Genomic DNA, 13467 nt, shown 5'->3' on the forward strand with positions numbered 1-13467 from the left:
GTTAGTCTCTAAGGTGCCACAAGTCCTCCTTTTCTTTTTATAAATATTGAATTTCATCTGCCATTTTCTTGCTCAGTCACCCAGTTTTGTAACTCTTCGCAGTCTGCTTTGGACTTTAACTATCTTGAGTAATTTCAGCCAAAGACCGTGTCCAGCCTGTCTGCTGCTTCTCCTCATGCTATAAGTTAACCTCCAGATCACTCAGGTATTCAGGTTGTGCTCCAGCTTTGAATGGAATGCCGTTAATAAGATAGATCATCCAGGTGCTTAAGAGGAATTTGGTTGGGCTCCACTTGAGGGAAAGTACTCTTTCTTACAGACATCAAGGATTGGGTTGTAGCTTTAAAGCTACTTCCCTGTATCAGGCATGATGCAGAGCTGCAGTGCCCCAAAAGGGGCACCAGGCAGATAGTGTCTGCTTGAGATGAGGCAGATTGCTTCCCTGGTTGTACTAGCTCCTACTCCGCCGCCAGCATGGAGCCCCCCTTTGAAGAGGCTAGCCCCCCGGCCCCACCAATTCTGCCCGAGGTCACCCCACTGTGACCTGAACCCCTCGCCCCCTTGCGGCTGGAGGAATCCTGCTCCCTCCCCCCACCCAGAAGACCCCTGGGCCGGCAGAAGCCACCCCAGCCTTGCCGTGCCTCCCCTCCTGAGACCCCAAGCCGCCCCATGGGAAAAGCTTGTCTCTTCTCGAAGAACCTGGGTCCAGGGAGGTTACTGGTGAACCTGAGAAGCTGAGTAGCACATACTGCCTCCTCAGCTGCCCTGGAACCTGCATGGTGCATAATAATAAGCAAAACTTCCCGTGCAAACTGCACAACCAGTGTCCAGCAGCTGCAGTACACCAGGGCAGGCCTTTTACACCCACCGCCTATGGCAGCCAGGGTTAGAGGAGGAGCAGCAGGCCCAGAGCCCCATTTCTCCCCCAGCTGCTTTTTGGAGGAGGCAGTGGTCCCTGTGCTCCCCAGAGCCAGCCTTGAGGGGGAAAGAACCTTCCTTGCCCCAGCACTTGGCCTACCTGCAAGTGTCTCCTCTCTGCAGCATGCTTCAGCTTTGTTATCCTAGGGGCCTTCAAAATGATGTCACCATCCACTAGGGTTGGCCTAGATCCCCCCTGAATCCATGGGATCTGCTGCCACCAAGTGGCAGGCTGACCTGACACACATCTCCCATTAATGACAGGTTTCAGAGTAACAGCCGTGTTAGTCTGTATTCGCAAAAAGAAAAGGAGTACTTGTGGCACCTTAGAGCTGTGGCTCACGAAAGCTCATGCTCAAATAAATTGGTTAGTCTCTAAGGTGCCACAAGTACTCCTTATCTCCCATTAAAACTCTCCATCCCATAGGGGTCCCTTACTGTAGTACCTGAACATCTCACAGGCTTCTATGTGTTTCTCATCAGCACGCACCTGCGAGGTAGGGCAGGGCAGTTATCTCTTTTGACAGGTGGGGAACAGAGCAACGAGAGACTGAGTGACTTGCCAAGGTCACCCGGAAGTCTGTGGGAGAGCAGGGAACTGCATGCTGGTCTTCCAGCTGTTAAGCCTGTGCCCTGACCATTGGACCATCTTTCCTAGCTGCCAGTGAGTACTTCAGAACTGGTGTTAGGGTGACCAGCCAGCAAGTGTGAAAAATCGGGACGGGGGTGGGGGGTAATAGGAGCCTATATAAGAAAAAGACCCAAAAATTGGGACTGTCCCTATAAAATCGGGATATCTAGTCACCCTAACTGGTGTTTAGATTCCCCAGTAGAAACAGCAGCATGGCCATGAGTGTGAATTAACCCTGTAACTAAGGTTCTATCAGAAGCTGTATCAAGCTCTTCATTAAAAGGCCAGTTATAGACCATCTCAAATGCATTCTCTTCTTCTGTTTGTCCCATCTCTGAGGTCCTGCATGGCTCCAGGGATTGCTAATGACATATAGAGCATTTCATCGCTAGATCGCTTGTTTACAAGATGCAGATTTGTAACGGTGAGGATAATTCCGCTTATGTGGTAAATTGTCCATCCTTTGGAGCCTTTAAACCTAGGCCAGGTCTACACGACGGACTGATATCGGTATAACTGCATAGCTCGGGGTGTGAAAAATCCACACCCCGACCAATGCGATTACACCAACATAACCCCATGCGTAAACAGTGCTGCGTTGATGGGAGACAGAGCTCCCTCCTCTCGAGGAGGTGGATTAACTACGCCAAGGGTAGAAACTCTCCTGTCGGTGTAGGAGCGTTTTCACTTAAGCACTACAGCAGTGCAGCTGCACCGCTGCAGTGTTTTAAGTGCCAGCCTGCCCCCAGACTGGCTGCCTTTATAACCGATCATTCCACCTCAAGCTGGGCCGGATGCAGGAATAACAGGGTGAAATTCTCTGAGCCATGCTATGGAGGAGGTCAGATCAGATGAGCATCATGGTCTTTTCTGGCCTTAGAATCTATCATTTTTTGGCCTGATTCTGAGAAATGGTGCGTATCTGCCAGTCTGACTTCAGCAGGCACTCAGTGCCTCTCAGCAGCAGTATTTTGGTAATGTAGTCAGCTAAGTGCATTATGTTATCCTTGAATGATTTTTTCCTCCTGAGCTCAGCCTGTGCATTGGTCGGTGCCGGAAACACTCTTTCCTTAGGCCCTCTGAACTGAAAAGACTCTGCTTGACCCGAGGTGTGACATGGGGCGGGGGGGATGGGAACAGAGGATGGGTAGATGATAAGATTTAAACCAGCAGAACTTCCAGGGGGAAATATTTGTTGACGTAGGGGATCAGGAGGCTGCATAGCATCTCAGTTGCCATGGGGCTGGACCAAGACCCCCACTCAAGGGCGTTCCAAACATTCTGGTTTCCTTTCCCCCCAGTGGGAAGAATCAAAAAACCTGGTCAACCTTCTCATCATCCTCACCGGCGTACACCCCCTATGTGATTGCCCAGGAGCTGCACCGCCCGCCGCATCCTCAGAAAGAGGAAGAGGAGCTTCTGCCCCACCTGCTGCTGCCCGAGCGTGTCGACCTGCTGGAGAAAGTGGACAGGAAATACAAGAAGAAGAAGAAGAAGAAGCAACAGAAGAAGCAAAGGCTGCGCCAGTTTAACGACCTCTGGGTTCGCATTGAAGAAAGGTACCAACTGGCGGGGGAGGGAGGCGCTCCGCTACACTAAGATTGGCTGTTAATCAAGGCTCATTAACATGCCACAAACCCTGTGTTTTAAACTCTATTCACTTCCTCTGGTGCAAATCCAAAGAGCAGAATTTGGTCTCTTATCTCCTGCAATTCTTATTTATGCATTTAGATTTAAATAATAATAAAAATTCATATTTCTAGGTGCCCTAACACACCATTAACAATGCAATTGGTTCTGTCTGCATAATTGGTTTAGTATCCAAAATAAGGTGGGGTGGGGAAGAGGCAACTAAGGTGGTTTTCCCAACCAAGAGAACTGACTCTCCTAGGACAGATATAACCACAAGAACCATAGCCGCCTTTTGAACTGTGTGTCGTTCGTCAAGCACCTTCCATTTGCCACTGACCCACTGCTGAATGTGCATCTGTAGATTTACTTATTTCCTTCCCATCTGATAAAATGCAGGTCTGATTCTTCATCACCTTGTGCCAACATTTACCGCTGTGAAATGTGCTCATTCAGACTGGGAGCGTTTCACTCCCACTGTGTGCAGTTTAAATGACTGCTGAAGGGGCAGGGCAATGGAAATTGGCCCCTACGAATTTTAAACAAGTTTCTCAATTCAGTGGGACTTCCTAAATCATTATTTTTCATCAGCCTCAAGGTAGAGAGCGCTTGAGAGCACCTGCACTGCTTTGATACATTATATCAATATATCATTGCTTTTTGATTCTTCTGAATGATATATTATGGGGACAGGTCGGGGGAAAGTTGCAATGGCTGTTCTTGTCTGAGTTTAAATGCAGAGATGATCATTATACTATATATTAAATATGGTTGCATAGGTTGCTATAATTTTCGTTTACTGAAGTTAATAAAGTTGATATTAGTTATAGTTTGTGGTTTTTATTGTTATAGCTGGTATTAGCTTGACCTTCAGCAGACAATCCTAAAGGATAACCCAGAGCCTTTACCAGTTTAGGCCCTGATCCTTTATATACCCACACATGTTTAACTTTATGCATGCAATATTCCTGGTGAAGTCAATGGGACTACTAATGTGCTAAAGCCTACTCCTGTGTGTTTGCGCGATCAGAGTCTTAGCTGAGGGTCATTTTTACAGCAAGGGGTAGGTGAGATGGGAAGAAGTGTCAGCTGAGCATAACTAGGAGTAAGGGCTGTTTCTCCAGTTTCCACTTCAGGAATGCTCTAGTCAGACCACCAGGGAGCACAAAGCTGATAAAGTTTTGTTGGTGGCTACTGTCAGCAACCCCCTCCTGACTCCAGGTATATGTGCCTTTAGGGCCTTGGGAGTGGCAGAGACCAGATCTCTCTTTCTTGCTTTCTTTCTTTGCAGTTTTCTTTCCACCCTTGAAATGCATCACTTGAACCAGAAACAAAGTCTGATTTTTAGTAGTGACCCTAGCAGCAGAAGGAGTAAATGGCTAGAGGACGAGCCTCCCAAACAGCTTCTGTACTGGGGGAAAACAAGCAGAGTGATGTTTATTTCTTCTTAATTGTCTGCCCGGTGCCTTCCAGCTAGGGAGAACTATAGGACGCCACTGTATCTGCCGCATACTGTCACTTAACTGCCCATCACTGCGCTTCAGATTAGATTCTTTCCATTGCAGGGGTCTCTGCACTGTCTTTGAATGTGTGGAAAATCAATACTAACTTTACGCCCTAGATATCCTACGTTACCTCTAGGTGATGGGCAGTTCCTGAAATTGCTGCCTTGTTTTAAGAAAAAAAAGAGCAAACAAACACATGCAAACTTCTTTGCATGCTTCTGTTGTGCTAACTGCCCCACCTAGTGGCGCTGTTTCACGTCACTGATGAAATTCAGTCATTCACAGGAACCCTTCAGACATAAATACTCAGTCCATCTCTGAAGCCACAGCCCTTACTCCTACATATCCATCTCTCAGTGGGTAAATCTCTTGTGCTTGGGTCTGGTCCATTCGTAAAGTAACTCCTGTGAGCAGGTAACCATGAAAGGCCTAACTCAAGTGATTTCATACAGTCTTGTAGCGGGTTTGGCCTGAATTGCTCTGGTCTGTGCTCCTGTATGTATCTGCTCTCTGCTTTGTTGCACTGCCAGCTGGGTTCTGTCCAGTTACTGTAGGAGCCGCCTGCGGGGCTGTTGGATATGGAGTGGTAAGTGTTTTCAAAAAGCAGACTAATTGCCTTCAAATTCCCCAAGCATTTTTGCTTAATGCACTCAGCCAACGTAAAGCAGGAATAGTGCACAGCAGCTGGAGCGCGCTGATGCAAGTGAAATGGATATGTTTGTACAGTTGGGCAGGTGTGCTTGCTGGAATTTTGCTGGAATTTATCTTAGTTTCCACCTAACAATGCTGGGCCTGGGGATTTGAGCTGTGTCTGCCTATAGCCTCAGGGTCAAATCTGGCTCCAACCTGTTATCCAGAGAGCAGTGCCCTCTGCTCACACTCCTATTTGGGACGGGCTTTTCACGTGGACCTTTGCTTCTCAGTCTCTAGACTGAGAAGCATTTCTAATAGATGCCTGGATTTTCCTCACTCCCACTGTCCCATATATGGTCTATATGCTTTCTCCACCTGCCAGTGATGCCCTTTCACATGGAGCATCATTTATATGGAGGCTGCAGAGAGGCTTGATTCATGCTAACATGCACGTGCAAACTGGGGAGAACCTGGACAGGGTTCAGGCTCAGCTGTTGAAAGCAGATGCATCAACCCTATAAATTGGTGCCATGTGGTGAGAATGCTGGTCGGCAGAGCCTTCTCTGCTGCAAGGCTAGATTTGTTTATCTGCTAAGGTTGCTGATCAGCCGAAAGGCTGGCTGCAGGGGCTCAGGAATGTTGCTAATACCTCTCTGCTTCCTTGGGATCTACTGTCCCTTCTGTGAGTGAAGGAAGTCTAATCAGGTAGATCCCAGCTCAGGGACAGGAATAACCAGCTCCACCACATTGAACACCCCCATCCACCAGAGAGTCTCTCTTGCCAAGTCCTTATATTGATGCTCAGCTGGGTTGGGGCCCTTCGGGAATTGTGGTGTGAGATGGGGATGAGGTATTGTCCATGGCATTCTCCTCTCCTTTGCCAGTGGGGATCTGATAGGAGCATTATCTGGCTCTGTCCTCCTCTGAGAGGGGCAGGTATGCAGTGCCCTGCCGTTAGCAGCATGAGTCATCAAGGAGTCTTGATGTCAGTGGGGCTAGGGAGGTTCAGAGTGGGGAGAGTGAAGGGCTCCCTTTCCTTGTGGATCCATGGGGCAGGGAGACCAAACTCACAGCCTCATTCAGGAACACACAAGATCTGCAGACAGCTCCACAAGTTGGTCTTGGACCCTCCTGTGGGCATTTCTGTGACAATTTGACTCCTGGTTCGTGGTGATCATTGACCCTTGTGACTAACTGCTGACCAAGATTCTTCTCTGTTTGCCTTGCAGTACCACTGACCCACCTCCCCGGATTCGCATCATTAATGGCTACATTACAGTAGAACCTCAGCCACGGGGACATGGGCGATCCAGTCACCTCCACACAGAAACCAGCAGGGCCCATGTGCCTGTTCACTCTCTGCTCATCTTGCTATTGACACGGGCTTTGCAGACATTAACAATGCTGCAGTGAGACTTGGGGTGAAACTGCAGGGTCTTTGGCTAAAAAACTTGGGGGGTGGGGGTGGGAATAGAAGACCAGAATCTCCAGGTGGGATGCCTGTTCTTTGGAATATCTTTAGATTCCTCCTTTTCCTGAATCTGGACCCCTAACACTATTAACTGGCTTGACATGCCCAATACAGGAGAAGATATTTTTAATGAAAGCCATTATTTATTCTTCTCTTGCAGAAGAATTATTGTAAGGTATCCCATAATGCTCTTGGGAGATGTACAATGTCGCTGTAACATAACTGCTGTTTAGCTGTATGAACCCGACTAAATATATTTTTTTGCCTTCACTGCCTCGCGTGGTGCAATAAGTTAAACTCTACTAACTCATTGGTGACTTTGGCCAGAAGAGACTGTTTTGGCCACATCAGCACAGCTGAGAAGAAGAGGTTGGTATCTGATGTCTGTGTTGGTATCTGTCACTTTGATTTCTCCCCATTTTGGGCCCCAGATGATACATGTCATTTAGTGCAAAATGTTCAAAAGCACCTAAGCGGGAGTTGGGAGTTTTAAGTCCCGTTGAAAGTTGCTTTTGGCAATGTTACTCTTAATCAAGACTGGCCACCTCTGTGCAGAGAAGCACTGCATGTAGATCGTGTGCTGAGGGAATCCGGGCCCTTAGTGCTTGGCAACATTTCTGAGGGGAGAGAAGCTAAGCCAAAATCACATTGAGTCAAAGCCCTCCATTGACTGGGCTTTTCTGTAGTGCAGCCCTGTTTCCCCTCCCATTCATCTCATTTTTACTTAGGACTGGTCTACACCTATCTATGTCACTCGGGGCTGTGAAAATTTCACACACACCCTGCCCCCCCCCCGAGGAGAAGAGTTAAGTCAACCTAAGCCCCAGTGTAGACACTGCTAAATTGACAGCTTCTCAAGAGACCCCTTTCCGCCACCCTAGTAAGTGTCTGGGTCACAGGGCTATGGTGGCATAGCTGCAGCACGGCAGCTGTGCCGCTGTAGTGCTTGTAGACATGGCCCAGAGTGCCCAGAAATACAAATTATTGGGGTATGTCTACACTGCAACTTGGAGCTCCAGTAGACACATATGCGCCAGCTCTGCTCGAGCTGGTGCACTAAAAATAGCAGTCTTACCAGAGTAGCATGGTGACTCAGGCTCGCCATCCGAGCACCAGCCCATCTGAGATCCTAGGTATGTACTCGGGCAGCTGGCACACAGAAAATTACACCTTCCAGCTGCTGTGTAGATGTACCATTAGCTGAGGTGGTGTGAAATGGGTCCAAAGGGCTCCTGGCGCCTCAGAATGCCCCCTGACTGTGAGACAGGGCAGGCATTTCACTAACCACTGGCAGCTGGTTGGGGAAATGAACTGAACTAGCTACACTGTCCACTTCTTAACTAAAGCCCCCAGCTTCCCCTTTCCTCCTCCTATCTGGTGTGACCTCTTCACAGTCGCCACTGCACGAAACAGTCAGTGCTGGCTTTTCTCCCTGCCCCCCACAGGCTCATTCCCATGCCCCTGCTGCTGTTCAGAGCTGTTCCCGAGCAGCGCTAACAGGAGTGAAAAGGCCACAGTCACGTCCCTTCTGCTGGGTCACCGGGGAAGCTGGGGTTTGACCCTCCCCGGCTAGGCCTTTTATAATCCCTAATGGTCCATGGCCTGTCAAGTATCAGTGTAGCTGAAGCAATAATCCTGTCAGGTCTATATTCGGCCTTTGTTCATGTAATACTTGCTTTGGGGTTAATGCCTGCGTCCAACTAAGGACAGAATATGGCCCTAACTGGTTTATTTAACCACATTAATTGTTCATCTATGTAAATTGCATCCTGAGACACAATCTCACCGAAATATAATTGCTTTCATTCAATGAGTGCAGAGGCTGGTGTACACTCTGTGCATGGGCAAGATCACTGGGTCCAACAGAGCTCTCACCTTTGCTCCCAGATTCCAGGGCTAGCAAAGTTTAGCTCTGGCACAAGTTCAGACAGCCGCAGGGGCCGTCCCAGCAGCCCTGGGTAGCCAGAGTTGCTCAGACTACGGGGTGTGGCTATTTTGTTGGCCATTGGGGCTACTGTCCACTTGCCAAGACTTTTGGAAGATTGTAGTCTAACTTGGCAGTAACAGAAATGTTCCCTGAACCTGCCTAATGGACCTGAGATGTGCCTAAGGGACTGCTCTCCACCTGTCTGTCCAAAACACCAGGATCACTTCAGTTGTCTTGGCTCATTGTCCTGAAGTTTGGTCTGCATTGGGGTGGGGGATCCCCTAAGGCCTCCCTTACCGTGTTGGCCAGAGTCTCTATGCTGCAGTCTCCAGAGCTAAGTGTAAGGTTGTATTTGGTACACTTGTACATATTGGCCCCCTTTTCTTTCACTCTTTCTTCCTTGTGCACTTGCTGACTAGCTGCATCTGGGCTTAATTCTCCACACCCACACCTTAATTTTTATTTTTTTTTGTACAGTGTCCCAGATATTTGACAGGGAGTCTGGGCTCTTTGAAATCAATGTGACTATTGCCATTGACTTCAGTTGGGCCAGGATTTCACCCTCTGTTGGGGTGGCTGGTACTTTCTAAGTAATAAATGAAAGAAATAGAAATTTGAGAATTCACTGGTTAGGTAATATAATTCTGTCTGAATTAGACTTCAGCCTCATGGAAGCAGGGGCCTGTCACTTTGTTTTATTCTGCTGAGTGGCATGTGCTTAACAAATGATGATACCCCGGATCAATATTCCGTTTGTACCCCAGCATTACAATGCACAGTATGCTTGTGTTGCTTGAATAATGAATAATGAAAAATTACATGACCATGATTGTGATATTTTAAAAATGTAACGTTTGTACAAAAACCTGGAAAAATTCAGCCCACTTTGAGAATGGCTTATTGAGAAAATTCCTCTACTGGCCCAAACTAGCCTGCAGAAGAGAAGAATGAGGGGGGATTTGATAGCTGCTTTCAACTACCTGAAAGGGGGTTCCAAAGAGGATGGCTCTAGACTGTTCTCAATGGTAGCAGATGACAGAACGAGGAGTAATGGTCTCAAGTTGCAGTGGGGGAGGTTTAGATTGGATATTAGGAAAAACTTTTTCACTAAGAGGGTGGTGAAACACTGGAATGAGTTACCTAGGGAGGTGGTAGAATCTCCTTCCTTAGAGGTTTTTAAGGTCAGGCTTGACAAAGCCCTGGCTGGGATGATTTAACTGGGAATTGGTCCTGCTTTGAGCAGGGGGTTGGACTAGATGACCTTCTGGGGTCCCTTCCAACCCTGATATTCTATGATTCTATGATTCTATGAAATGGCCCATGTATACCTTGCAGTTTTCACATCCTTATGAGTAGGTGTACATTCATTGACATCACTTATCTTGAACCTGGTGCATCTTCCAGTCAGTCACTTTTTGTTATTTCATGGATTTTCTCTCTGCTGCTTGTGGCTTTTCAAGAATTATATCTTACTTCGTTTTCTCATTTATTTCCAGTTCTGTTAACGATTGGGATTTCTTCTAGAGCTTTGCAGGAGGCATTACACAGCACAATGCTCTTTCTTACACATTAATGTTATACTCTTATCTCACACTGCTTCTCTGTAAGCTATGAATACCCCCCCAGAGTAAAAGGGGGATTCATTACTAGTTTACTTTCAGCCCCCCTCAGAGCATAATCCTCCAGATAAAATTGCAGAAAGGAGCAAAAAATTGCATGTGCTTCAACCTGGTTCTCAAAAGCTTATGTGCAAAACCATGCCAATGTTCTTGCTAACAATATGAACTGGAGTAATGCATGCAGCTGCCTGCCTACCTCTCCGTTCTCCAACACCCCCTCTATGATTTCACTTGTTTTGATTCTCTTAAAGGAGAAGCAATTTTTACCATTAATAATGCAAAATTAGACTTCTTCAGATCAGAAAAGTGCAAGGCTCACAGAACGTGAAAGATAAATAGAGATGAAGAAACGTAAGCTTTTGTTTCCTTTATTCTTTGTGCTCCGCTTGATAGAACTTGTTCCTTTTGTAGTGTCTGCGATGGAACTCTGTAGGAGAGTGTAGCACTTCTGAATTGACGAAGAGGCCAAGACTTTCAAAGTGCTCAATTTCACTTCAAACACTGGGTTAGTCTTATGACTGGTCCTATTTTCTTCCCTGTTGAGTTTAAGCTGCAATTACTCCACAAGCAAGGTACACATGCTGGTAGAGTTCACTGGGTTATTATAGGTTCTTTTGATCAGCTATTTAAAATACTGTGACATAGAGTGTGTAGAAATCACATTCAAAGCTCCCATTTAGACAGCCATGGAATGCACTTTAAAAGTTAAATTTTTCCAGTAGTTTGATCTCTGGGAAAAAAACGGGAGAAAACGCATCATTTACACTGAATTGATTTTATCAGAAGAAAATGTTTAAACCATTAAACAATCCCAAAGAAACTGTGAACTTGGTATATTCCTGCTGAAATTGGTTATACAGCCAAAAGAGTGCTGGTTTTACTCAGTATGGGCCCAATCCTGTAACCCATTATCATGTGTGCAGTCTTGCCCTATGCAACTAATCCTAATGAAATAAGACTACTCAAGTTGCAGTGGGGGAGGTTTAGATTGGATATTAGGAAAAACTTTTTCACTAAGAGGGTGGTGAAACACTGGAATGCGTTACCTAGGGAGGTGGTAGAATCTCCTTCCTTAGAGGTTTTTAAGGTCAGGCTTGACAAAGCCCTGGCTGGGATGATTTAACTGGGAATTGGTCCTGCTTCGAGCAGGGGGTTGGACTAGATGACCTTCTGGGGTCCCTTCCAACCCTGATATTCTATGATTCTATGAAGGAAGGGTTGGAAAGTCAGGCCCTAACTACGGGCAGGTCCACACGTAAAACACTGCAGTGGCATAGCTGTGCCGCTTTAGCAAAGACGTTACTATGCCGACAGGAGAGCTTCTCCCATCCATGTAGTTAATCCACCTCCATGACAGGTGGTAGTTATGTCGACGGGAGAAGCTCTCTCATCAACGTACTGCTGTCTACACTACGGGGGTTAGGTCAGCATAACTGCGTCGCTTGGAGGGGGGAATTTTTCACCCCCCTGAGCGACATAGTTATACCGATGTCAGTTTATAGTGTAGACCTGGCCTACGTAATAAAACTAGTACATGAATGTAGTGTGAAAATAAAGTGGGGAGATGGGGAATCAGATGGAAAAACATGCACAGTTCGATACACTTGTGTAAACATCTCAGGCTAGTTCTTCAACAGAGCTCCACACCCAACAGTTACCATCTAGGGACCTGAATTAAGGGGGAGAATTTCCAAAGAGCCTAGAGAATTTCCAAAACTCTGAGCTCTGCAGTGCTTAGAAAATGTAACATTTGACTGGGGTGATGTCTCCTTTTAGTATACAGCTTGTCTTGGTGACTGAGTTTGTTTACCTGTAGACTGACAATAATTGAACACTCAGAATAATAAAGACTTAACATGTATGGCTCCTTTCTAACATCTGGAATAAAGAGCCACAGGTGCTTTATGCTTTTACTTTCTTAGAATCATAGAATGTCAGGGTTGGAAAGGACCTCAGGAGGTCATCTAGTCCAACCCCCTGCTCAAAGGAGGACCAATCCCCAACTAAATCATCCCAGCCAGGGCTTTGTCAAGCCTGACCTTAAAAACTTCTAAGGAAGGAGATTCCACCACCTCCCTAGGTAACGCATTCCAGTGCTTCACCACCCTCCTAGTGAAAAAGGTTTTCCTAATATCCAACCTAAACCTCCCCCACTGCAACTTGAGACCATTATTCCTCGTTCTGTCATCTGCAACTACCGAGAACAGTCTAGATCCATCATGTTTGGAACCCCTTTCAGGTAGTTGAAAGCAGCTATCAAATCCCCCCTCATTCTTCTCTTCCGCAGACTAAACAATCCCAGTTCCCTCAGCCTCTCCAAGTCATGTGTTCCAGTCCCCTAATAATTTTTGTTGCCCTCTGCTGGACTCTTTCCAATTTTTCCACATCCTTCTTGTAGTGTGGGGCCCAAAACTGGACACAGTACTCCAGATGAGGCCTCACCAATGTCGAATAGAGGGGAACGATCACGTCCCTCCATCTGCTGGCAATGCCCCTACTTATACAGCCCAAAATGCCATTGGCCTTCTTGGCAACAACGGCACACTGTTGACTCATATCCAGCTTCTAGTCCACTGTAACCCCTAGGTCCTTTTCTGCAGAACTGCTGCCAAGCCATTCAGTCCCTAGTCTGTAGCGGTGCATGGGATTCTTCCGTCCTAAGTGTGGGACTCTGCACTTGTCCTTGTTGAACCTCATCAGATTTCTTTTGGCCCAATCCTCTAATTTGTCTAGGGCCCTCTGTATCCTATCCCTACCCTCCAGCGTATCTACCACTCCTCCCCGTTCAGTGTCATCCGGAAACTTGCTGAGGGTGCAATCCACACCATCCTCCAGATTATTAATGAAGATATTGAACAAAACAGCCCCAGGACCGACCCTTGGGGCACTCTGCTAGATACCGGCTGCCAACTAGACATGGAGCCATTGATCACTACCCGTTGAGCCCGACAATCTAGCCAGCTTTCTATCCACCTTATAGTGCATTCATCCAGCCCATACTTCTTTAACTTGCTGGCAAGAATACTGTGGGAGACTGTGTCAAAAGCTTTGCTAAAGTCACTGCTTTCCCCTCATCCACAGAACCAGTTATCTCATCATAGAAGGCAATTAGATTAGTCAGGCATGGCTTGCCC

At 46.9% G+C, this 13467-nt stretch overlaps 1 protein-coding gene across 1 annotated transcript in view; it reads left to right on the top strand.

Moving 5' to 3' along the window:
- Positions 1-6764, top strand: part of TRABD2A (TraB domain containing 2A) — a 110462-nt gene extending 103698 nt beyond the window's left edge. Inside the window, exons 6-7 of the mRNA XM_073346320.1 lie at positions 2851-3108; positions 6546-6764. Coding sequence (XP_073202421.1) covers positions 2851-3108; positions 6546-6729 — 442 coding nt within the window. The 3' untranslated portion in view covers positions 6730-6764. The remainder of the gene's footprint in view (positions 1-2850; positions 3109-6545) is intronic.
- The last annotated feature ends 6703 nt before the right edge of the window (positions 6765-13467 follow it).

This window comes from Lepidochelys kempii, chromosome 5 (assembly GCF_965140265.1).
Source record: "Lepidochelys kempii isolate rLepKem1 chromosome 5, rLepKem1.hap2, whole genome shotgun sequence".
Classification (NCBI taxonomy): domain Eukaryota; kingdom Metazoa; phylum Chordata; order Testudines; family Cheloniidae; genus Lepidochelys; species Lepidochelys kempii.